This window comes from Serinus canaria, chromosome 1 (genome assembly GCF_022539315.1).
Source record: "Serinus canaria isolate serCan28SL12 chromosome 1, serCan2020, whole genome shotgun sequence".
Classification (NCBI taxonomy): Eukaryota; Metazoa; Chordata; class Aves; order Passeriformes; family Fringillidae; genus Serinus; species Serinus canaria.
The window spans coordinates 49,520,341-49,543,426 of NC_066313.1; the positions used below are offsets into that span (position 1 = coordinate 49,520,341).

The window sequence follows — 23,086 nt, forward strand, 5'->3', positions numbered from 1 at the left end:
TTCAATGATTATTGCCTTTATGAATCTTAACTGGTATCTGTTTTTTAAAGCATGTTGTTTCCAAGACAAGTAAGAAATGGATGGTAAGAACTAGCACAGAAATCTAGAACATTAAAATGAACTATCATAAACATAAAAGAAGAGACAGCAAAAAAATAAGAGAATCTATTTAAACATTTATTAAGAGATGTTAGCCTGAGAACAAATGAACTTATTACATTTCAGTAAATGAACTTCTTACATTTCAATAATTGTATTTGTCCTCTCCTTTTAATTGCACCTGGGAATACAAAACACGATATGACTGTACCTGACTGGATAGCAATGATGGACTGGTGATAAAATTTTTCAAACATGACATTCCTTCTCCAGCAGACATATTTTCAGAAGTGCAGCCCAAGGAAACAACTATTTTTTTGATTTCTTTTCCACTGGAGTGTTTCTCTTTTCTGAGCAAACCAGGCAGAAAAGAAGAAGAGAACACCAGTGGCAGTTTTTTAAGAAGAACTTGCTTTGTTAGCTGTCACTAATTTACTACCTGTGTATGTTTCTGTGCCCTCAAACAAGCAGATTACAAGGTTCTGGGTTAAAAAAATTGGTAACACTTTGCATTCCAGTACAGTAAGAGACTCAGTAAATATCAGATCAATTTGTTAATTAATTAACCCCTTCAATATCTTTGTAATGCACTGTTAGTTATCCGTGGCTTTTTGTTGCTCTTTTTTCTTCAAAAGAGAAAATGAGAACCACGGAATTGAAGTGTGCTTCCAGGCATAGTCTGCCTGGAAATCCCCAAGTGTTACCAGTGTCTAAGGTAGAATTCCACTTATGCTACAAGAGAGGGAGTTTTCAGCAGAGCATTTGGTTGGAAACCTTAACTCCATGAATAATTTTCTCATGTAGTCTTTAACTGCTTTGGTCTGCTGGTCAGACTGGCCCATGCCAAACCCTGCTGTCTCAGTGGGGCTTCACATAAGGATGAAGGGCCCAAACAACTCTCCCTAGAATTTAAAGGTTATCAGTTTCCTATTTCTTTTAATTAGTTATCATGTGGAAACATGCAGGGAGTATGGCTGGAGAAAAATGTGATTTGATTCATTATTACTCTGGATTTTTATTTTAATTAATGTCAGGAGAACTTGGAATTTTAGGAAGACATTCTTTCAAGATGCATTCAAAGCATAAGAAATAAACTAAAATTATTTCAAGAGTCCTATAATGTGAAAAAAACCCCAAATATTTTGTGATGACATCAAATTAGTTAAGAAGCAGGAGGAAGACATGGCTACATGTAATTTCTGTATTTTTCATCATTGACACAATTCAAGGCTGAGTCCTAAAGAAAACTTCTGGCAAGTTGTCCTAGCATGGGTGTAACAGAGATGAAAGACACTGAAGCAGATGTGGGGAACGTAGGTCTTCACTGACAAATATAGTCTGTAATTCCTTTTGAAACCCTGGATCTGGAGGTCATCTCGCCCATGACTGCTTGGTGAGAGGCAATGAGGACAGAGTTACTCAGTTCACTGCAATTTTTCAAGGACTACACCATCATTAACTATTTTGACAAATGAGAGAGAAATGTATTATGACAAGATTGAGGGTGAAACAGAATGGCTACAACTGCGAACAGCATAATCATTTATCTTAGTGACAGGAAAAGAGAGCTGCAGTAATTGCCAGGGAGAGTAGCGTTCTTTAATATGGGATGAACTGCTGTGTGCAATGAGAAAGGCAAGAACCCACGGAAAGTAAGGAAGTAAGACAAATAAAGAAGGGCCAACAGCAGGTGATCAAGGAGATGGAAGTCAGTGGGACTTCTCTGCAGCCATGCACAAGTAACCCAAGGAGAGAATGTATATCCAAAGGAAGAAAGGGCAAGGAGCAGCATGCTGACAGCCGCATGGGCTGTCACTAGAGGCAACAAAAAGGCTAAGTGGGAGAAGCCAAACTGCATCCCTGTATCTGCACTCTCAAGTGAGAGTGGATGAAGAGCAAGGATACAAGTACAGCCTAGAGACAGCACTTGTGAAGATCAGCAGCAGGAAAGCTTGGGTCTAGGCAGCCATCACAAGACCACAGCAGGACAGGAGGCTGAGCAGGCTGACCAGGCATAGACTCCCAGAAGATGATGGGATTATGTGTATGTCTCAAAACCGATAGCTGAATAGCAATGGAGCCAACCAAGGGTTATTTACACTAACAGACGAGGATTGCTGATGCTAATGCTCTGTAAGAAAGAACAAGACGTGGCTGGAGACGGAGGCCAGGCGGAGGGAGGGTGGCACTTTTCCTCGACTAACAGCCTTGTGTAGTTCCTGGAGATGAGCAGTATCACACAAGCATGGGAATGAGGGCAAGATGTGGGCATGGGCTGTGGGAGGAGATCAAGACCATCAAAGTTCCTTGAAGCTGTGAAAAATGCGTATTTTATGACTGGCTCTTCGCAAATATTAAAATGAATATTATATGTGTGTTTTGTTAGAAAGTTATGCTGTATTAATTTTCTTAAGTAGTGTGTTAAATATAGTTTTAGGTTATAACATAATGTTAAAATAGAAACTATGCTGTGTAAGATACTTTTTTTAAAGAGAGGACTCGCACCAGATAGCAGCCACAGGACACCTAAATCTTTCAGAGAAGAATTTATTGCTCTCTTATCGAATTCTTCTCGCCTCGCTCAGCCTGAAAACGCCGTCAGGGATTTAGAGGGAGAAGTTGACACTGACCAGACAGAATCCTTTGAATGGAATTTATGCATCAAGTATGAGGTGTATGAACATGCAACAGGCTATCGTTTTTAAGGGTTAATTCTCTGTTAACATGTGTCCTTTTTCGGGCTTATTTTGCCCAAAAAGAGGTACCCGGACCGTCCGTAACTCTTGTTTTTATTGTCTCATATTGTCCTAATCCTAATTGTCCAAATTTTTATTACTCTAATTATATTGCTATTTTTATAGCCATTTTATTACTATTAAACTTTTAAAATTTTAAAAACAAATGATTGTCGTTTTTCACAAAGCTCCCTGAGCTATTTCCCAAAAGATCTGAAAGAGCAGACGGTGCGCGATAATTAATTTGCAGAGAAAGCGAGAAACCTGTCCATGAAAAGGTACCCCCCTCCAAACTTGGGCAGCACCTCTTTTTTCTCTTTTCTCTCCTTTCTTAATATTCTCTTCCTCTCTCTAACCCCTCACCCCCTCTAATTCATCTTTTCGCTCTTTCCTTTCACCCTGCCCCTGTATCCAAACCCACTGCCGTGCTTACACAGTAGCTCACGGGCTAACAAACCAATTCCCACGCCAAGCGCGCGGTATACTAATATAACTTTCTGATTCCTTGCAGACCCTCCGACTTCCATCGCTCCTTTCGACCACGAGCGGTCGATCTACCACCCAGGGCCAAAGCACACTGGCGGCTCTGACACGGCCGCAAGAACTCCTGACCACCGGGGCCGCCACTGCCCCGAAGCAAACTCCCCCACAACCCCCTGGGGGCGGTGCTGCCATTACCGGGGCCCCGCCCCTGAGCGCGGCCGGGACGCGTGCGCCGTGCGCGCGGCGCCTGCGCGCGGGCAGTGCGGCGGAGGCGCGCGAGCTGCGCGCGAGAGGCGCGCTCAGGGACCGGCCGGGCCGGGCCGGGCACCGCCGCCCTGCAGGGCAGCCCCGCCGCCGCTCCCGCCTCCTCCGCCTCTTCCTCCTCCTCCTCGTCGCCGCCGCAGCAGCAGCTGACGCTGCTCGTGATGCAGCCGGGCGGCGGCGAGGAGGCGGCGGCCGGGGCGGCGGGGGTGGTGCTGCAGCCGAACGCCGACCCGCAGCTGCCGCCCTCCGCTAGCGGCGGTCTCATGGTGTTCTACGAGCTGGGGGCCGCCGGCGAGGTCGAGGTGGGGGAGGAGGAGGTCGAGGCGGCGGGCGGCGAGAGCACGGCCAGCCTGGAGGAGCTAGAGGAGGAGGAGGCGGCGGTGCCGGGGGCTGCGGGCGGCGAGGCGGCGGCGGGCGGCGAGTGCAAGAGCTGCACGTACGAGGGCTGCAGCGAGACCACCACGCAGGTGGTGAAGCAGCGCAAGCCCTGGATGTGCAAGCGGCACCGCAACAAGATCTACAAGGACAAGTACAAGCGCAAGAAGAGCGACCAGGCCCTGGGGGGCGGCGGGGCGGCGGCCGCGGGGGGCGGCCCGCGGGCCGAGGTGAGGCGGGGGGCGGCGGGGCCTCGGCCAGGCCACCCTCGGGTGCCGCGTGGTCCCTCGGAGCTGGGGCTTCCTGGGGGTCTGTAGGGATCTGTCAGACGGCCGGAGGAAAAGGAAGAAGTTTTGGGCGTCCTGCAGCTCGTTCTTCTTTCTGTTTGCCAGAGCAAACTCCGTTTGTTTTCAGTTCTGACGTAAATTGTAGAAACTTACAGGTATACCAGATTCCTAGAAAAGCAATATCGCTAGAAGATGCTCTGCTTGCAGCGTGGCTTTTTTTCCCGTGGTAGGAAAGTATAGTTCCAAGAGAGATGTCAGACTTGTTTCTCAGCTGGCGCTAAAGTGTGGGATTTTAGAGTCCCAAAGGCTGTTGGGTATCAGGTGTACAAAAATCAGTTGTGTAGGTTCTTCAGGATGCTTTTTGGTTGTTACTTTTCTATTAAATGGCAGGTAAATATTTCGACCTGCCAGTATGACTGCTAGTTCATACGTAATCTGCATAAGCTTATAGGTATTGTTTGAATGGGGAAATACTGTCAGTGGGAAAACTGATGGTAACGTTCAACTTTTTAAATCCTACAGTTTGTGACTCAACTAGGACCTCACACTTCTCTGATGGTTGCTTGTACAGTTAGTGTTTCAGATCTTGTATTTAGATGAGACAGAAAAAGGGAAATAGTTTTACTCTTGAAGGCGCTGAGTGGTTTGTGCTCAAAGGGGCAGGTCTAAAACAGTGATTGTCAGGAGAAAAAAAATATCTTACCTGGAGCTCCTGCTAAAAGCAACCCTTTTATGTCATCACAGCTGTGTTTGGAGTTGTGTTATTGGGAACTGATCTAACTGCAAACTGACCACCAAAATCTTTCCTGTTTCCATTTTTCTTCATGTAAATATAACAGTAACCATACTGGGTGTCACACGAAAGAATCTTCTTCTATATATCCGTAAATGCCATGAGGCAGGTGCTTTAAAAAAGGGACGTGTACATGATGCTGCTAGGGAATATTCTCTCATCTTCTCTTTCAGCTCAAAGGACTTGCTGAGGTTTTCCTGATGTATTCTGTAACTATAATTGATAAGTGTTCCATATAGTATTTTGGGTTTTTGTTGAACTCTTGTAAGTTCTGAGCCTCTGTTACATTCTGGTGGTTTTTTCAGGTCTGCTACCTGGTGTGAACACTCACCTTGTTTTTGAATCTTGTTGGTGTCAACCTAATTTGCCAGGTGTTTACATTAGAACAGTTCCTCTTGTGTTTACGATACTTACTCTGAGTTTTTTCTCCTTCTAACATTGAAAAGGCATGACATGCTTGTTTCCAGTGAAAAAGTTACACTATTATCATCTATGCTGTTTTGTAAGCCTTTTCTAATTCTAGTAGCTACTTCTCATTTCAGTGAGATAAGAGAAGCTGCACACATTATTCAAGAGGAGAATGAATGCTAGATTTATATACCAGCATGACTTTCCCTCTTCTCTCTTTCTTCCCTGATAGTTCATCTTGCTCAGTTCATGATGTGTCTACACAAATACTTGTGCTAGTTTAGGAGAGGGGACAGTATGGGAGAAGGGTAAAAATGCTGCATTTCACCTAGTGATGGATTAAAACTTTTTTATCTGTAGCATAAAATAGTCATTATTGCATGTTGGAAGAGGGTGGGTTTTCTTTTCCCAGTTTGTGCAAGTGGAGATTGCTTTGAATATAAGGAAATTAGGGCCTGAACTTGCAGGAAGAAGCAGGGTATTTAGTGCTAAACTTACTTTTTTTAGAGTGATATTTTATTGAGGCCATTTTCGGTAGAAGTTCCTAGTAGAAGTTTCATTTTTCATTTCTGTGGAGAGGATAGAAGTGAAAGGTACTGGGATGGTTTTTTGTTTTTCTTGCTTTTAAACTCTTTCCAGTAGATGGAAGTATCAGTAAGTTTTGAATGTAATACACATAGTGTTTGGCATTGGTTGAGATTTCCCAAACCTTTCATATTTTCTTTAGAGCAGATTGTAGAGCCACGTTGTACTAGTATGTCTAATTCAGGTGACTGGTGACTGTACACTCAATAGAATAAACTTGGAGGGAAAAAAAAAAAAAGCCTGTGGCTATGGCGAGTTCATCATAGTGTTCTAAAGTATGTTTTGGTTTTCGTACTACAAGGATTATTGTCATTCCTGCCCAATTACAAATGGTAAATATAATTCATTTCCGCAAGTTGGAGGCTGACCTGTTGTAAATTAACTTCATTTATAAGAAATGCAGTCAAATAAATTGAAGCCATTAGCTAGCCCTAGTAACCTGTTCAGTTTTGCAGTATAGAAGACTAACTCAGCTGCATTGCTTCACTCTTGCTGGTGAAATAGTGAAAGGAGTTGGAAAGAAAAGGCCAGGTCTTGAATAGAGAGATTTCCATTCCTGTGCTGTTACTTTGCTCTGCAGATTAAGGAGGCAAATGTTCTCTACTCTTGGGATTTTCTGTGTAGAACTGTATCAGAGTTCATAGTGTTCATAGTTTGACCTCCCCTTTTTTTCTGGATTTTTTTTTTTTTGTTTTCTGTTTTCTGTCATGTGCAGGATAGTGTTGAAGGTTCAGTGTCTGTCACAAAACAGAGAACAGGATCCATTGGAGACCGCCCAGCAAGACCTACTCTTTTAGAACAAGTATTGAATAAAAAGAGGCTGGTAAGTCTTGTTTTTGAGAGGTTAAGAATTCAAATAAGTAAAGGCAATGTAACAGTGTTTACCTGTCACCATTGTGAAAAAAGAAAATCAGTTTAATAAGTATGCACTGCAAGTGCATAATTTCAGATTTGAAACATGCTTCAGAGATGTACACTTCAGTCTCTCTGTGAAGAATACTAAGATGACTGAATTTAATGATCTGAAGTTTTGGTAGTAACAGATGTGGTGGTTTCTTTAGGGTAAATAGTGCCTACAGTATAATAGAGATGGTTTTAGCTTGTTCAACCAAAGCCTTAGGTAGAACAATGGATGGACTTTAGGTCTGATGTAAGCTTTACTATGGTGTGTTTTAGAAGTTGTAGACGTATCATATCAAGCTCAAAGTTGTGTGTATGTGTCTTAATAAAGCAAACTCTAAGCAAACAGTGTGATTTATAACACTTGCAGACTGCGTAAATGGTGTGTCTTGCAAGTTTTTTGAACACTGGTTCCTCCTTTAACAAGTTAAGCCCAGTGCAGGGAAATCATGCAGTACCTACAGTTTGTTCAGCTTCTTCACTACAACTTTCTTTGTTGTATGTGTTTGCAATCCCTATTCTTTAAAAGCTATTGGGATTGTTTGTCTTCCTCTGTTACCTGTGCAATTAACGCAATTTAACAATCCTCATTATAGTGCTGTAGTGCTTGTTCAGAAATTTGGAAAGCCTTAAAAGAAACATCATGTCAGTCTTAGGTATACAACTACCTAGATGTATTTCTTGATAATTCTTTCTCAATGATAGAACTTTTTTAGTGATTGTGTCTGAAATTCAGAGGAGTATTCATACCTTTTCAGTTTTTGTGAGGAAAACAAGTAATGAACTACAAAGTAGTTTTCATATTATCTCTTGTTCTTCATGTCCCCCCTTACTGGCTTGCTGTCCCCTTTCCTGGCTGTTTTATTGATGTGGCTTTTAATTAAATTTGAAAGGTATCTTATGAATGAAACATTATTTTTTTATTGGAGTACAGCAACCAGAAGCTCTTTTAATAGATTTTCAGAGCTTTTGCACTAATTATGTCAAGGCTCTTTAAGAACTCAGGATTCCTTCCAATATTCCTGAAATTCAGATTGTCCTTGATCTGTTTCTTGCTTCTCTCTTTCTCCTCTGACTTGCAGTACCTCTTTGATTTTATCATTGAAGTAACCATGGATAATGAGCAAGCATCTAGGGAATTCATTCAGCTGAAAAATAACCCTTTTCCTGTATTAATTTTTGGAAGGAATCAATTCCCAACCTGATATACCATTTTACCTTACAATCACTTGTGCTGCCACCATGCAGGAATGAGAGTGAACAACCAGAGTTGGATTACAGACTGCAACTATTCAAGCCAGGAGCCAAATGCAAATACTTTTAGATACTTTTGTCTTTTGATTGAATGCAGAGGAGTTTTTTAAGTCATTCCCTGTGGATGGACTGCTGTTTTGAAACGTCGGAAAATTGTGGACCGTAGAGTATCTTGACCTGAAAAGGACCCACAAGGATCATTGAGTCCAACTCCTTGCTCCTCACAAGACTGCCTAAAACTGAAATATGTGCTGTGGGCATAGTCCTGATGCTTGAACTCCAACAGGCACATGAGCTTTGCTGCAGGATTACAATATTTTATTCATTTATTAAACTGATTTTGAGCAATCTGCAGTGAGAAATGTAGAAATTAGCTCAATTGAAGCACAGCTGTTGAACAGAAGCACAACTGAAAGTTGTTTTGGTTCCAGTATGTCAATAAATTACTCCTGTCTGCTATACTTACAGGGGTTTTGTGATATTAAGCAACAGCAGTGGGTAACGTGCAAATTCATGTAATGGAAAAATATTACTGTGGTAGCTATTTAACATATGTGAGTTTTGTAGAGTAAAATTCACTTTCTCTCTCTTTCAGTCCCTACTCAGAAGCCCAGAAGTAGTGCAGTTTCTACAGAAACAACAGCAACTGTTAAGTCAACAAGCTTTGGAGCAAAGGCAGCAACAGTTTCAAGGAGCACCTGGGTAACGAGGAAAGATCAGTGATCTGCAGATGAGTCTGGTGCTGAAGGAGGGACACGATCTGTATTTTGTATAAATACAAAATCTCAGTGTTTAAACAAAAATGGAAACTGCTGTTGTTATGTATCTGTTTCCTATTTGCACTTTAGAGGTTTTGATCTGCTTGGGAGTCTGCAGATTTGTGAGCAAATCATAGAATGGCCTGGTGTTACGGAAAGTTCTGACAGGTGCCCCACTTGACTCCCAGCACACCTGGCTTGCAGTCAGACCAGGTTTCCTTACTGGTTTGACCCCAGGTCTTTATGCAACCTTGTTCCATAAAGCAATTTATTAACAGTGTAATAACACAGAAACAGCCTGGGCTGGTGCCTCCGAGGAGGGATCTCAGACAGAGGAACTCCTGGGCTTTTATACTATCACAGTCTAAGGCTCTTTCTCCTGAGTCTTCCCTTCTGAGTCTTCCATTCCTGCCACGTCCCTGTGTCCATTCACCTGGCTAGCCACTCACCTTCATGCCTTTTGTTGTACAAAGAGTTGGCAGTTCGCTGCCTCCTGTCTGCAATCCCACCCAGAGCTCAATTTCCATCTCATCTGCATCTCTAACTGTAGCTTACAAATCAACTACCTGCACCAGATGTATTCCTCAACAGTTGGAAGGGACCTTGAAAGACCATCAAGTTCCAGCTCCCTGCTGTGAACAGGGACACCTTTCATAAGACCAGGTTACTCAGAGCTCTGTCCACCCTGGCCTTGAACACTTCCCAGGGAGGGTGTGTTCATACCCAGCTTCTCTGAGCAACCTGTTCCAGGGCCTCACGACCCTCACAGTAAAGAATTTCTTCCTAATATCTAATCTAAATTTACTCTCAGTGTGAACCCATTCCCCCTTACTCTGTCCCTACATCCCCTTGTAAAAAGTCCCTCTCCCATCTTTCCTGTAGGCTCCCTTCAAGTAATGGAAGGCTGCAATTAGGTCACCATGAAGCCTCTGCTTTTCCAGACTGGACAATCACAACTCTCTCAGCATTTCCTCATAGGAGAGGTCTTCCATCCCTCTAATCAGCTTGTGACCCATCTCTGGATTTGCTGTAACAGGTGGATGTCCTTCCAATGTTGGGGATTCCAGAGTTGGATGCAGTCCACCAGATGAGGTTTTCACCAGAGCAGAAGGACTATGATCTGTTGACTTTGGCTGGACATACAGATTTGTAAATTTTCATTAACTGTATCCCCTGTCCTTTCACAGATATGTATTATTTTCTCATCTCAAAAGCATCCTCCACCTCTTGAGATGTCCAAAATCATGACATGACTTGGGTTAGATTACATCAAGATGGGTGCTCAGGACAGGAGAAGCAGCACACTTAATTATTGGACGCCAGCACTGATCCTGTGCCTCCCACTCTCCTAATTCCTCACAAAATTCAAGCTTCATCAGTTCATGTCATTTTTGCTGCTTTACTTTTGCAACTTAGACCACAAATTATGTCCCCCCCACAGTTAAATCTCCTTGGAGCACGCACTGGGTCTCCTCATCCTTCTGCATTACCCACAAAGTACAGCCAGGTATTTGAGCAAAGACAATCCCATAAACAGGTTTGCCTTTTCCTTATAGGGAGAGAAATCCACCTCGATTTCCCCAGCCTCTTCCCATGTATAGTAGAGGGACCTTATCTCCTCCTCCAGTGAATAGGGGTTTTGTTTGGGCAGGACCAGGAGGTTTGCAGATCTGGTGTTAACCAGCCAAGTGGCTTCTGTTAAAGTTACATCTCCATCTTTCCATGCCCCATTACCAAACACTTAACACAGTCTTCAGCAGTCCATTATACCATACAATCTTTCCAGAGGCTTAGGGTGATAAGGGATGTGATGTCCCTTCAATGCCATGTTTTTTTGCCCAAGAATTTGTTAGGTTGTTTTGAAAAATAGTCCCATTGTCTGATTCAATTCTCTCTGGGGTACCACGTTGCCAAAAAATGTGTCTCTCGAGACCTGAGATGGTGTCTTGAACAGTGGCAATGGTTTATAGGGTATGTTGCCAGCCAGCCAGTTGTTACTTCTACCATGGTGAGTATGTACCACGTATTTGGTGTGTTCATGGCAGTGGTCCAGTTTGCCAGGCCTCACCATACTGGAAACCCAGCTGCTACCCTCTATTCCAGGGAAAGTTTACTTCAGTGGCTTGGTCGATTGCAGCACATGCTTCTCATTCATGAATGATCTGTGCAATGGCCTCGATGATCAGGTCAGTCCCTCATTGATAAGATCATATGTTGTTGCAGCTGATGTTTCATGGCCCAATAAGGTTATTAACAGCTCCTGGTCCAAGTGTACCTAAGTTAATTCAGTTTTGGCAGCTTATCTACCTGTTCTTCAGTGGAGTGGTTTTAAGGCACGTACACATCTCCCTGATATACCTTTCCAGTCATGTTTTTGACCTGTGCACTGATGTCCTGCCCTAGTGCAGGTGCAGTCCAGCCCAGAATGGGTTTATCCTTGCATTGCCAATTGGTCTTCCATTTTGCAGCCACCTCCATAGCCGTCAGGATGGAGATAGAAGCAGGTCACTTTTCTCATTCAGCAATCTCTCAGGCTAGTTCAGATGGCTTTCACCTCTGCAAACTGGCTTGACTTACCATCTCCTTCAGCAGCCTCAATGACTTGTCCACTTCTGATGGTTTCCTGCCACACATGAGGATCCGTTACTAAATAGGGCATATCCTTTTTCATCTTTGGTAACTCATTGTGTGGGGCTGCTTCTCATGCACAAGTCTCCTTCTCTTCTCTGGCAATGCTCCAAAATCTTTGCCTTCTGGCCCGTCCATGATTTTTTCCGGAATTCCCAGTTGAGCTCATGTAATTAATGCTACCCTTTTACTCCATGTAGCACTGGCTGCATGATCTGTTTCAGGGATGTTTCCTGTGAAATCTGGAGAAGTCTTTTCCAGTTAATTTTAAACCTTAATTTTAATATTTAATTTCTTAATAAAAGCTTGTTTATGGTAGCAGTGTTTAGCTGTACACCCTTTTCTACCAAAATTGGAATAAATTAACATTTTTCTATATAAACATATACAGTTAAGTCAGTCTTTGATGACAATCATTGATGGAAGTCAGTTACTTTCTGTGGACATTGTGGAATGGTTCTGAAGTTGAGTCAGTCCAGTGGGATTAGCTAACAGCAGTTGCTCAGGGATATGAGAAATTTATGTCCTGTAGAATCTTGCACTAAAGGCAGAGACAACATGCCATCAAGAAGTCAATCCAGCAGTTCAGAAAAGTACAAGTAGGTGATCTCTTTATTTCCTGCAAGTTGAGTAGGTTTGAAATGCTTCATTGTGCATAGCATGTAAAAGAATTTGCACTTAAAAGTTCCTAAAGTGGTAAATGGCAAAAACCTTTAAAAGGTATCAGGTGAAAAGTATGAAACTGAGAGTTGGACCTTGTTACGTGGAGTTATTTGAAATTACTAACTTCTTATATGTGAAATATAACTTAATTACAGATTAGAATACCACTAATTTTTAAGTGACTAAATTAAATTATAAAGTTTATAACCCATAATAGTAAATAATTCAAAATCTATCCTTTTTCTTCTCAAAAATGTAAAGTTAAAATTCTTTTATTAAGACAACAGATGTCTAATCAGCTGCAATGCTTAACTTCACAGGTTTTCAGCCAATTAAAATGAACTTGTAATTCATTGGTGTTGTCATCTTATTGCAAAGCTCCCATACCTTCTTGGTGATTTCTTACAGGCAGCTCCCTGCAGCACTAACTCCTTCTTCACAGCACAACCAACGATCTCCAACTCTCTCCTCAACCAGCTAACCCACTCTTTTGTAGCACTGGTCTTATTGGACATAGCTGTGGCCCATTAAGGGCAGGCCTGTTCCTAATCATTGGTGATTAGTACAGCAGCAACTCCTCAGGTGTGAGACTGCCCTCTGCACTATCTTTACTTTCTTGCACTCTATCCCTCCACAGACTGGGTTAAGAATCCAAACACTATATTATGTAAATGTTAAATCCCCTGTTTTATTTATAAAAATCATTTTGTATTAAGCCACATTTCTGAATAGAGGTTATCCAAATGGGTTAGGTGCTTATTATCAAGTACTACTTTTATATTGTAGCAGTTTGATCCATTAAATAATCTCTTCAGCAGTATTTGTTAGTCTTATGGATTTTTACATGCACCGCTTTTTGTATTTGTACAACTTGTTCTGTGGGGATTTATTGTGTTTAGCATTGTGCAAGTTGTTCTTTAAAAAAGAACTTGAAAAACTTCATATAAACATTTCTGGACCAATAAATGAGTAAAGTCTTTGTTTTTTCTTTAAAAAAAAGTCTGTTCTTTTTTGTTTTGTTAAATTTGTATGCATTTTTCTTCCTGTACTAAAAAAAACAGTTCTGACTAGAAGTAAATTTTGTGTTTCAAGGTCTTGTTATAAAAAGTTATTTTAGATTTAAGCAAAATTAGATTACATTTCAGTGTATAAGAATATACGTGAAAACATAATTGGCAAAAATTGTAGAATAATGTATTTGATTTTGGTTTAAATGATCAACTTTTAAAAGGTGAGCAGATCATTTGGGTGGACAGATCTGATTAAATTTTTTTAAAACCCAAACCCCCAGGACATAAAATTGGCACAGAGAGTGTTTGTTATGACAGTGCTGAACAAGTTGGCTAAGTCAAAATAAATGTCAGTTGCTGAAGATGTGCATAGAGATGTTTAGTAGAGGGCAGCTCACCTATCCTGTATTTTTGGTAGTCTGTGATAGCAGCACCATTAGGCTTGTGCAGACACTGGGACATGTGCTGGTAGCAGTGCTCTCCTGTTTGGGCAGAAGATTGGATGGGATTCCCAAGCCAGCACTGTCTGCTGTAGCTCTGAGGTCTCATTATGTTGTCTACTCCCTTCTGTTATCACAGAACAAAATCTGAATTTTAGGAGGATGGAAACACAACACTTCTCTAAGCATACATTCTTACTATATCTCTCTTTGTCCTTGAGCAGTTCAAGAACTGTGCAGCTGCAAGTCTGTCTTTCCACTAATGTCAGTCTGGTCCAGAGAGAAGGCTTCTGTCACAGGGCAGCATCACTATTCATTGACTGCCTGTCAGATAAGAGCTGTCCTCATCCAGAGAAAACTGAACCAACCTCTTGAATCATCAAATCTATCACAGGACAGTGAGGGATTCATGTACATGGAGTTTTTTTGCTGAATTAATTTTCCATGCATTTTCTTGTGTCAAGCATCCCATTACTCACTTGGTGCAATTACTGATTCCTCTTGCCTAAGTCTGATTTGTATGATAAAGGCTTTCTAAATGCTCCAGTTCCCAAAGTTACTTGTGGTCACACTGGGACCTACAGCCAATCTCTTTAAAAGAGAAGAATGGGAGACAACCAGAGAAGGAGCTCTTAAAACAGAAATATCTTTATTAACAGTAAAACACAAGACGTGAATAATCCCTTTTACAATAGAATAATTCCGGCCAAAGAAAGTGGAGTGCGTTAAAAAGTGTATTGTTCAGACTAAATGTGTTGTCTTCAGAATGCCTCAAATCAAATGCAGCAGGAGGAATGCTTGGGAAAGTGTCCCCTTGGTTAGCAGTCGTTCCATCTTTCTTGGTACGACACGGCATGGAATAGAGTACTCTGGGGCTGGTTGAAAGACTCCGAGCTGCCCAGATCTCTCGCACTCCTGAAGCTATGTCTGTGATTTTTCATTCTCCAGAGGCAGAAGCCAAGTATTGTTCTTTATACAGTGACCTATGCTGGTTGACAGAATGTCACAAACCATGAGTAATACTTGTGGATAGTACAGATGTTTTGCTTTGCTTCTGATGGAAAACAGAGGGCAGAATTATTCATAGACATGATTGACTCTTGTTAATCTATGGATGACTCACAGTGCTTTTCTCACCAGACTGATAGGTCATAGTTAACACAACCCCATAGTTAACACTCCTTGCTCAAATCCACGATTTTAGCCTCTTGCATAGAGCTTTGCAACTTCATGACTTAATTGATCCACACAAAAAGGCCTGTTTTGTCACTTTCTTGTCTCACTTCTCAACATCATTTATATCACAGAGGTGATATGAAATGAAGGTTTAAATTGCTAACACTGACTTATCTGCAGAAAGCAGGCTGTGGTACATTTAACTTGTACTTTAAATGTATTACAAATAATTAAAAACTCCAGTTGCTTGAGTAACTGAAAAAAATGTACCTGAATGTGCAATTATCTCTGCTCATCATCATGTTTGTTCCCTTGCTCTCATTTGCAAAGCTTCTTATGGACATACTGTGAATTAATAAGACAACACACACTTTAGCATCAAATAAACCACTTTGAATATGATGTGCTCACTCACTACTGTGAAAGTGCAAGGGGTCAGACTTTACCAAGCTTCTCTAGCTTTTCTTTGCTGATGAGGTCTGTATTTAAAATTATTAACTGGTTGGTCTATTTCATCCTATGCTATTCATATGCAATATTATTTGATTACTAACACGGAATATAAAATAGCAGCATCCATGGATAATAAAAACACTATGACTGAAGATCTAAAATGTGTTCACAATTAGCTGCAAATGTTCACATTGACTGTAATGGAAGAGTAGCTGATTCTGGAGGACATAGTGGTTATGTCTACCTTGTGTGAGAGACATGGCCTGCAAATTAGATTTGTTATCTATACAGGTGCCAAGTTTGCAAGCATGGCCCAGGTGCAAGTGGAGGTGTCCTCTTGCTAGGATTCTCATGTGCCTCACCTCCCTGGAAGAGAAATGTGGCATCACTATGGCAATGTAATGTAAGGCACGCCTGGGCAGGGTGTCTGGACAGCCCTGGGGTGAACACGTAACAGGATTCTGGCTATTCCTGGCTGTTCTGGAGCTTCCTATGGGTAGATGATGGGTAGAAACCAAAGGCTGTGTTCTGTGCTGGTCCCCAGCATGCAGAAGTGTCTGTCTGTCCTAGAGACACAAAGCAATTTCTCTCAACTGAACAAAGACTAAATGCCCACTCAGGCTTCCTGTATCTTGCAGAAAGGTACTCCTGGAGCTGCCATGAGGAACAAGCCCTGTTTCAGTGGCTGCAAGGAAGCCTCCAGGTTTAGAACTTTTTAATTCACAGGTCTCAAGTCTCACAGAATCTCTCTCCCCTGCAAGATGGGACTAACTCTGTCTAGCTCTTTTTTCATGGTAACTTGATCTCTTAGTTGCTCTTAGGGAAACATACTTGTCCATCCTTATGTACTGTTAAAAATCTGATTTCATAGTCAGGAGTCCTCATGAAGGTTCCTGCTTACTGTTTTCCTTTGGGCACTTCAATTTCCCACCTTACCTTGAAATGAGCTGGTTTGTCGCAATTCCCAGGTTAGATGCTCTCTCTCTATATAGTCCACATTTTTTGAGTTGTGTAGTTTCTGTTCAGACTGCATCTTTCTTTGAGGAGCACGTACTGGATGTGTTTATAGTGTCCTTGAACAGCGCCCTGAAGCTGAGCTCTTCATTAGTCATGTGGCAAGGCAGAGGATAATCTTCCAAGTGTGGTTTCCAGCTTACTCTCTGGAGCACATGGGACACCATTTGCCCCACTACATGGGATGGCTTAATCAGGAAGCTGGCACATTCTCCCAGGCCAAGTGTATAGGAAAAACCCAAGCAAGGATTGTGGTACTTCAAGCTGCTCCTAAAACAGGCCTTGAGTGGCTGCCTGAGCATGTACTGCCTTATACCACTGGGCTTATCTTGTTGTATGCTCCCTCCTCCTCCTCAGTCTCTTCACCATCTCAGTGCAATTCTGGCTACTGGAACACCCATGAACTGTAAATCCTTTATAAAAATTTTCTCAGCCCCTTCAGTGAGGTCTCCAGTCACTCAGAAGGGCATCAGTTCAGATGTTCAAGTAATAGCCAGTTCTCCAGGTTTCTCCAGAGCAAGGAAATCTTGTTTCTGGGTGGGCATCTGGGACATCATTTTCATCGAATAGTTTGGCTTGGAAGTGACCTTTAAAGATGATCAAGTCTCAACCTCCTGCCATGGGCAGGGACACACTCCTGTAGACCAGGTTACTCAAAGCCCTATCCAACCTGGCTTTGAACAATTCTGGGGATGGAGCATCCACAACTTCTCTGGGACAGCTTGTCCTGTGCCAGTGTCTCCCCACCCCCACTATAAAGAATTTCTGCCTAATATCTTAACTAAAACTACCCTCTTTCAGTAAAGTCACTACCCTCTTTCAGTAAAGTCATTACCCACTTGTCCTATAACTACAAGACCTTCTTGTGATATAAATCTACATTTTAGGCAGCTCTTCTCAGCTTTGAAAATGGTATTTAATTACTCTATGACTCATTGATCTTTTTTTGTTGTGTTTGATTTTGCTTGTACTAAGCTAGGTTATGGGAAGATAGGGTGAATAGTAGAGAGGATGTAATGTTTCTTTCCTTTGCTGAGTACCATGTAGTACTAAAGTATTCAAAAAATATTTTATAGTTGTACCAGAGCAGTCTTGATCCAAGAACATTAGTCTTATATTTGATACCCCTTTAAAGTTCCTAAATTGATCAGGCTTTTTTATTAATTGTTTCCATGCAGTCAAGAAGCAAAGTCTCTGCCTGAGCTGCCTCTGTAAATCCAGCTGTTTGTGCAACTCCTTAGTCCCTGGTGAGATTCATTTGTAGAGCTGATAGACAGAGGTGGGTGTAGTAAGTCAGGAAGAACAAGAGCAGATTAGATAAGGTTACAGTCACAAATGCCTTGTTTTCTGCATTTTAAGAGGGGTGTGGTGAAAATATGTTTACAGTGAGAGATGCTTGGAGCGCTTATTTTATGCTGAGGGAACACTAATAAGAAACAGCTAAGGAGAAATGTGTTTCATCCTGAAAGTGCTGCTAACAGAGAGCTCTTTCCTGTGGCAACCAGTTATTACTGAATCTCCATAGAGACCCAGAGGATGATGAATATTGGAAGGGATCTCACCATGGCATCAAGTCTGACACCCTGCTCCAGACAGGAACTGCTCGGACAAGGCTGCTCTGGACAGTGAAAGTCGTGACGCAGTAGCTGCTGGAGACATGGAAGGGATTTCCTCAACTCCAGCTGATGCTACTTTGGACCACAGTAGCCTTTTATGTTTCTGATACTTTACCCTTCAGACTGAGCTCGGCAAAGCATTCTGATGAGGAGTAAACATGTTGGTGGAATAGCAGCTGTTGGGGAGGACAAGCACATGCTGCACCTTGCAATGCTACAGCCACTGCTGTGCTGTACCTGGCAGCTTTTCCTAGGCAAGGGGATGGGACTGAGCCACCCAAGCAGCAGCGCCATGGAATGGCTCCAGGCACTCAGGGTGCGAGATTTGCTTCTGTCACCTCTGGATGCAAACAGCACATTAATACTGGTAATGCTGAAGAGCTGGCAGCAACTAAAATAATCTTCTCTTGACCATTTAATAGGAAAACAAGTCGTCTACATACCATGCTGAATGTGCTATATGTCTCTGCCTCATCAGGCTCCCACCACTGCCTGCTGATGCATGGTAGTGCTCCACAGAAACTTTTAAAAGGCTATGAACTGTTGATGACTCAAAAAAACCCCATTTTAAAAATCTGCCTTCAACTAAGTAGTCTTGCTGTAAGTGGTTTTAAATCTCTCAGGAAGACTGTCTCCAAAGGCTGAGCATTAATGTGTAGAACATTTATAAAGACCTTAAACTGACTATGGGTTTAAAGGTTCATTAAGACCTTTGAGCAGAAATTATCTCCTTCCAAAGTGGGGAAGACATTAGAGATACAAAGTTATATTGCTGTAAATTGTAAGAAACCTGAATTTTAACCAATTGCAATTCATATATATTAGAGAAGCCTGTAAAAGAAATCTTGTTAAAAAAGAAAGGGAAATAAATGGTTTATTAACCTTACTTTTTATCTGGGCAGGTGTCATCTTATTTACTTTTTTGTCTCATCCACTGTTACCGCTCCTCCCATGTACTGTGGGCTTTGGGGAGGAGCTGTCAGCTTCTGTGTGTTTACACAGCATCGTGGGCTAAGCCTCCAGAAACCATCACAATAGGAAACAAAGGACACAGTGGTAGCAGCCTTTCCAAAGGCTAAAACCAGATGGCTGTTGTCAGAATTGCCCAGAATCGAGTGCTTTGATCTAGTTTTTAGCAAATAGTTAAATTTGCTGAAATTCATCTCATCCTAATACAGGTGTTTTAAATGGGTCATAAGAAGCATGCTCCAGAAATGCCTCTTTTCTTATTAGTAAGGCAGTATTAAAGTGACTACCTTAAATGAGATGCATGTATGGACTACATGGAAGCCAAATCCTATTTGTAAAATGATTAAAGGTAAACATAAAGGAAAGGAAAAACTGCTCCAAATTGACCAACTTCCATTTAAACCAAACAAACACTGGCTGAGCAAGCATCATTACTAGGCTGGGAAAATCACCACACCTTCATTAGAGTTCCTCTCATCTATTTTTTAATACATCCAGTGTAGCAGTCTGCATTTGAGCTAATGACCCTGAGTTCCCCTTATACTCAGTGGGAAGACACAAGCATGCTCAGGTAGGAGTGTATTTCACCTGCTTGAAATACCTTGTGATGGAACAATGCCCCAGAAGAAGCTGTTTCTCTTCACTGGCCATCCAATTTTTCTCTGCAGCATTGACAGGAAACTGAGTTCTGGAGCTGCCCAAGAGCAGACGCACCTCAGAACTTTTCCCTTTGCTCTCTGTGAGGAAGGTGACAATGCTGGGAATGCCTAAAAGGAACTCCTAGACTTTTCTCTATATTAAAAGGGAAGGAGGCTTCAACCTAAAAGACAAGGTAGAATCTAGGACAAGGGACAGAACTAGATCCTGGACAGTAAAGGTGATGTCCTCTATCCTTAGCTGCTAAAAAAAAAAAAAAAAAAAAAAAAAAAGAATGAGCAAAATCAAAAGGTGCTCATCCTGGAGCAAAGGTGCAACTGGAGAAGAGGGGCAATGAACATGCTAAAAAACATTTCCAGTATCTGATCAATAAGAGAGAGCTGAGGAAAATGCATTTTTCCAAACTGATGTCTCTAAAGTCTGCTAAATAGTAAATGGCACACCTGGAATTTCTGTATATTATTATTATTGATATTGGATTTCATTGCTGCAAGAGACTGTAAAGTTTTTCCTATCTCACAGTGACCCTGCTGATGTCAAATGGTGACAGAATAGGGTTCTTTGCACTTACAAATTTCCTATACATCTTGCTATTACTGCTCAAACTTAACAACAATTTATCCTTCTGTGCCCTGCTATAGCTGCAGGCAGCTGAAGATGCATTCAAATGAAATAACACTGTCAGTTTACTCACTGTCTTTCCAGTGAATGTTATTTCCTTTTACATTTGTGATACAGCTGAAGATTTCAGGAGTACTCTTCTAATTATGCAGCAAATGTCTAGCACCAGATATTGTGTGAGAAGAAAAGAAATATTCTGAAAAACATTTTTTTTCCACTAATATTTCTACTTGTTCAATGGAGGAATGATGTTGCAGATGTTTTCAGTCTTTTTGACTCTTAAATAAAAATTATTTTCAGTGGACTGTTATGCCCGGAAAGAAATAATCTCAACTCTTTCAGCAAAAGGAAAGGCCATCAAAATGTACTAAGAGTTTCACCTGTCTTCTCAGGAAAGTTTTCCAAGTGAACAGCATTTTGCAAGGATGGGATTAGGGTATGGCCAATAGGTTTCCCTGCTTACAGAAGGAACACAGACAAGGTTCTGCACATAGATTCACTCTTTACTTGTTCATGGATTCACCATGCCTCACCATCCTCTGCAGGCAAGGCAAAAGCTCAGCAAATGAAGAAGCCTGTACCTAAGACAAGAAACCATCCATAGGTATGTATGGAGTGACCAGCAAGGAAGCCCTCTCAGTCTGACCTGAGTGATGCTGTCAGATCGTGAGGACTGGCCCAACACAGGGGATGGACATGGCTGACTCCCATCTCCTTCTCATTGCATCCTTTGAGTGTGGGGCTTTCTGTTCCCAAGATGAATGACAAAGTAATTATTTGCTTCTTCAATGCACAATTAATGTCCCTTTTCTGAATCACAGTTCAAATCCCTTTTAGGTGTACCTTGATATCAGCACAGAAGTCTAAATACAGACAGTCCTAATTTTAAAACAAACTACATCAATACTGTAGAATGGACAGGACTTAGTTTACATGCTGGACACATATGCAAGTACGTATGTACCTTGCAAAAAAGCACTGGAAGGTTATTAGTTTTTTTTAACTCATGGCCATATATTTAAATTATTATTCTTTTTCTTAGGAGCTTGTTGCTTTTCAGTGCAGCAGTACCATACCCTACTATGTTAGCAGTATCAGACTTCTCAGATTGTCCAGAATGCTCTGAGATAAGTTTCCTGTGCTGAACATGCTCCCTTCTCCTGCCAAATCCCAGGAGAGACAGTGTGCATCAGCTCTTCAGAGGATTTGTTGGTGCATCGTGCTTTGCAGTAGGGAGACAGACTGGAATGGCAGTTTAGTCCTTCAGTTCACTAGATAAAAGTCATCTCTATGTAAAAGTCCTGTGCACCACCTCAGGTCCTCTTCTGGACTTGAAATCAGGATGTAAGATAAATATAAATGGCACAGAGATCTTATTTTGGTTTCCTGCAGAGGGGTGAATTTCACCTAGTAGGAGCAGCGAGAGACAGGTTTCTGAACCCATGTGAAAGTGCTGGGAATTTGCACCGTTTACTGGCTTGGCTGGGGAATGAAGATGCTCACAGGAAATGTTTGACACTTTTGCAGGAATTTGGCTTATTTTGTACTAGAGAACAGATATGCTATACCCGAATTTCTAAACTCATTGTACTGGCATCAGAGTAACTAGAAAACACAAAATGAAAAAAAAATTTTAAAAAGAGAGTAGACTATGTATAGATATATTTACATCTACATACATCTACATATAGAAGCTTCTGTTCATCGGAATTCTATAAGCCACTGCCTGCAATAGCATCCATCCTAAGGGAATTCTAGAGATGATTCTTAAGAGACTGAGGAGATGGGGTTATGAGGTGAGCCCATCTGTGTCAGCACCTTATCCAGCCATTGCAATGGTCCATGCAGGTGGATCTCAATCCAGCAGGGCGTGCTTGTGACATCTTGGCGATGATACTCTGCTCCCCAGCCCTATAAAAGGACCAAAAAGTGAGGTGAGTTTTTTTAAAAAAAAAACTCAGAACATTAAATCATAACTCCAGTGCTGATAGTCTAACACAACTGCAGACAGTTCACACCCAAGTTCCCACTATTTGCTGCTTTATCCTAGGGATAATTTTCTCTAGAAACTTAGCTCCTTTTTGAGGTCATTGTTATCATAATTACCAGGGACTTGATGCTATTAAATTAAAAATCTCAGTCACACTTCCAGGTGCAGAGAACAACTAGCATGGAAAGGCCTGTTTCCAAGCCTGGCTGTCTGCAAACAGCCCGTGGGGAATGGTCCCTGTTGTTTGCATCCCAGGGACATGTCCAGGGAAGTCTGGCAGACTGCTGTCTGGCACCAGCAAAAAGCAGGCCAGCCTCTTTCATTAACAGGAACTAGGGATAGTCCTGGGTACTGCTTCATGTATTGGTAGAGATTCATCCTGTGATTCTAAGAATTTAGAATTTCTAATTATTTGTCTAACCTCTGGAAATTTCCAGCAGTTCCTATGTACCATATTTAGCCTATGTATAAATACTTTTCATAGGTTTTCTATCCTTGAACATGTCCTCTTTGCCAACAAGAGTTCCCAGCTCTCTGCAGTAGGAAGTCCTGCAGTAATTTCTCCAGCTCTCATGGGGAAGATAAGGGATATGAGGCATCTGAGAGAAAGTGGGGATGGGGTACTGGCAGGGAGAAGAGAAAACCCGAAGTACCCATGCTTCAAGGAGCAGATTTAAGTTAGGAAAAGACTTTTCTCCCAGAGGGTGGTTAGGCACTGGAACAGGCATCCCAGGGAAGTGGTCACAGCACCAAGCCTGACAGAGTTCAAGAAGCATTCAGATAATGCTTGTGGGTGTGATTCTTTGGGATAGTGCTGTGCAGGGCCAGGAGCTGGACTTGATGATCCTGATGAATCCCTTCCAACACAGCATATTCTATGATTCAAGCAGGCACAGTGTCTAAGCAGT

General features: G+C 41.8%; 2 protein-coding genes across 2 annotated transcripts in view; one reads left to right on the forward strand and one right to left on the reverse strand.

Moving 5' to 3' along the window:
- The first annotated feature begins 76 nt into the window (after positions 1–76).
- Positions 77–9,008, forward strand: RFXAP (regulatory factor X associated protein). Its single transcript, XM_050976483.1, has 4 exons — positions 77–83; positions 3,531–4,186; positions 6,745–6,852; positions 8,779–9,008. Exons 1-4 carry the CDS (start codon positions 77–79, stop codon positions 8,887–8,889), a joined length of 882 nt encoding a protein of 293 aa, XP_050832440.1. The 3' UTR covers positions 8,890–9,008.
- Positions 9,009–14,312: 5,304 nt separating this feature from the next.
- Positions 14,313–23,086, reverse strand: part of SMAD9 (SMAD family member 9) — a 43,168-nt gene continuing 34,394 nt past the window's right edge. Inside the window, exon 7 of the mRNA XM_030234731.2 lies at positions 14,313–22,099. Within this exon, the coding sequence (XP_030090591.1) occupies positions 21,956–22,099 (144 nt within the window). The 3' untranslated portion in view covers positions 14,313–21,955. The remainder of the gene's footprint in view (positions 22,100–23,086) is intronic.

Coding starts and splice junctions, on each gene's coding strand:
- RFXAP (XM_050976483.1), top strand. Junction 4,187..6,744: donor GGGGCGGCCCGCGGGCCGAG/GTGAGGCGGGGG, acceptor TGTCATGTGCAG/GATAGTGTTGAAGGTTCAGT. Junction 6,853..8,778: donor TATTGAATAAAAAGAGGCTG/GTAAGTCTTGTT, acceptor TCTCTCTTTCAG/TCCCTACTCAGAAGCCCAGA.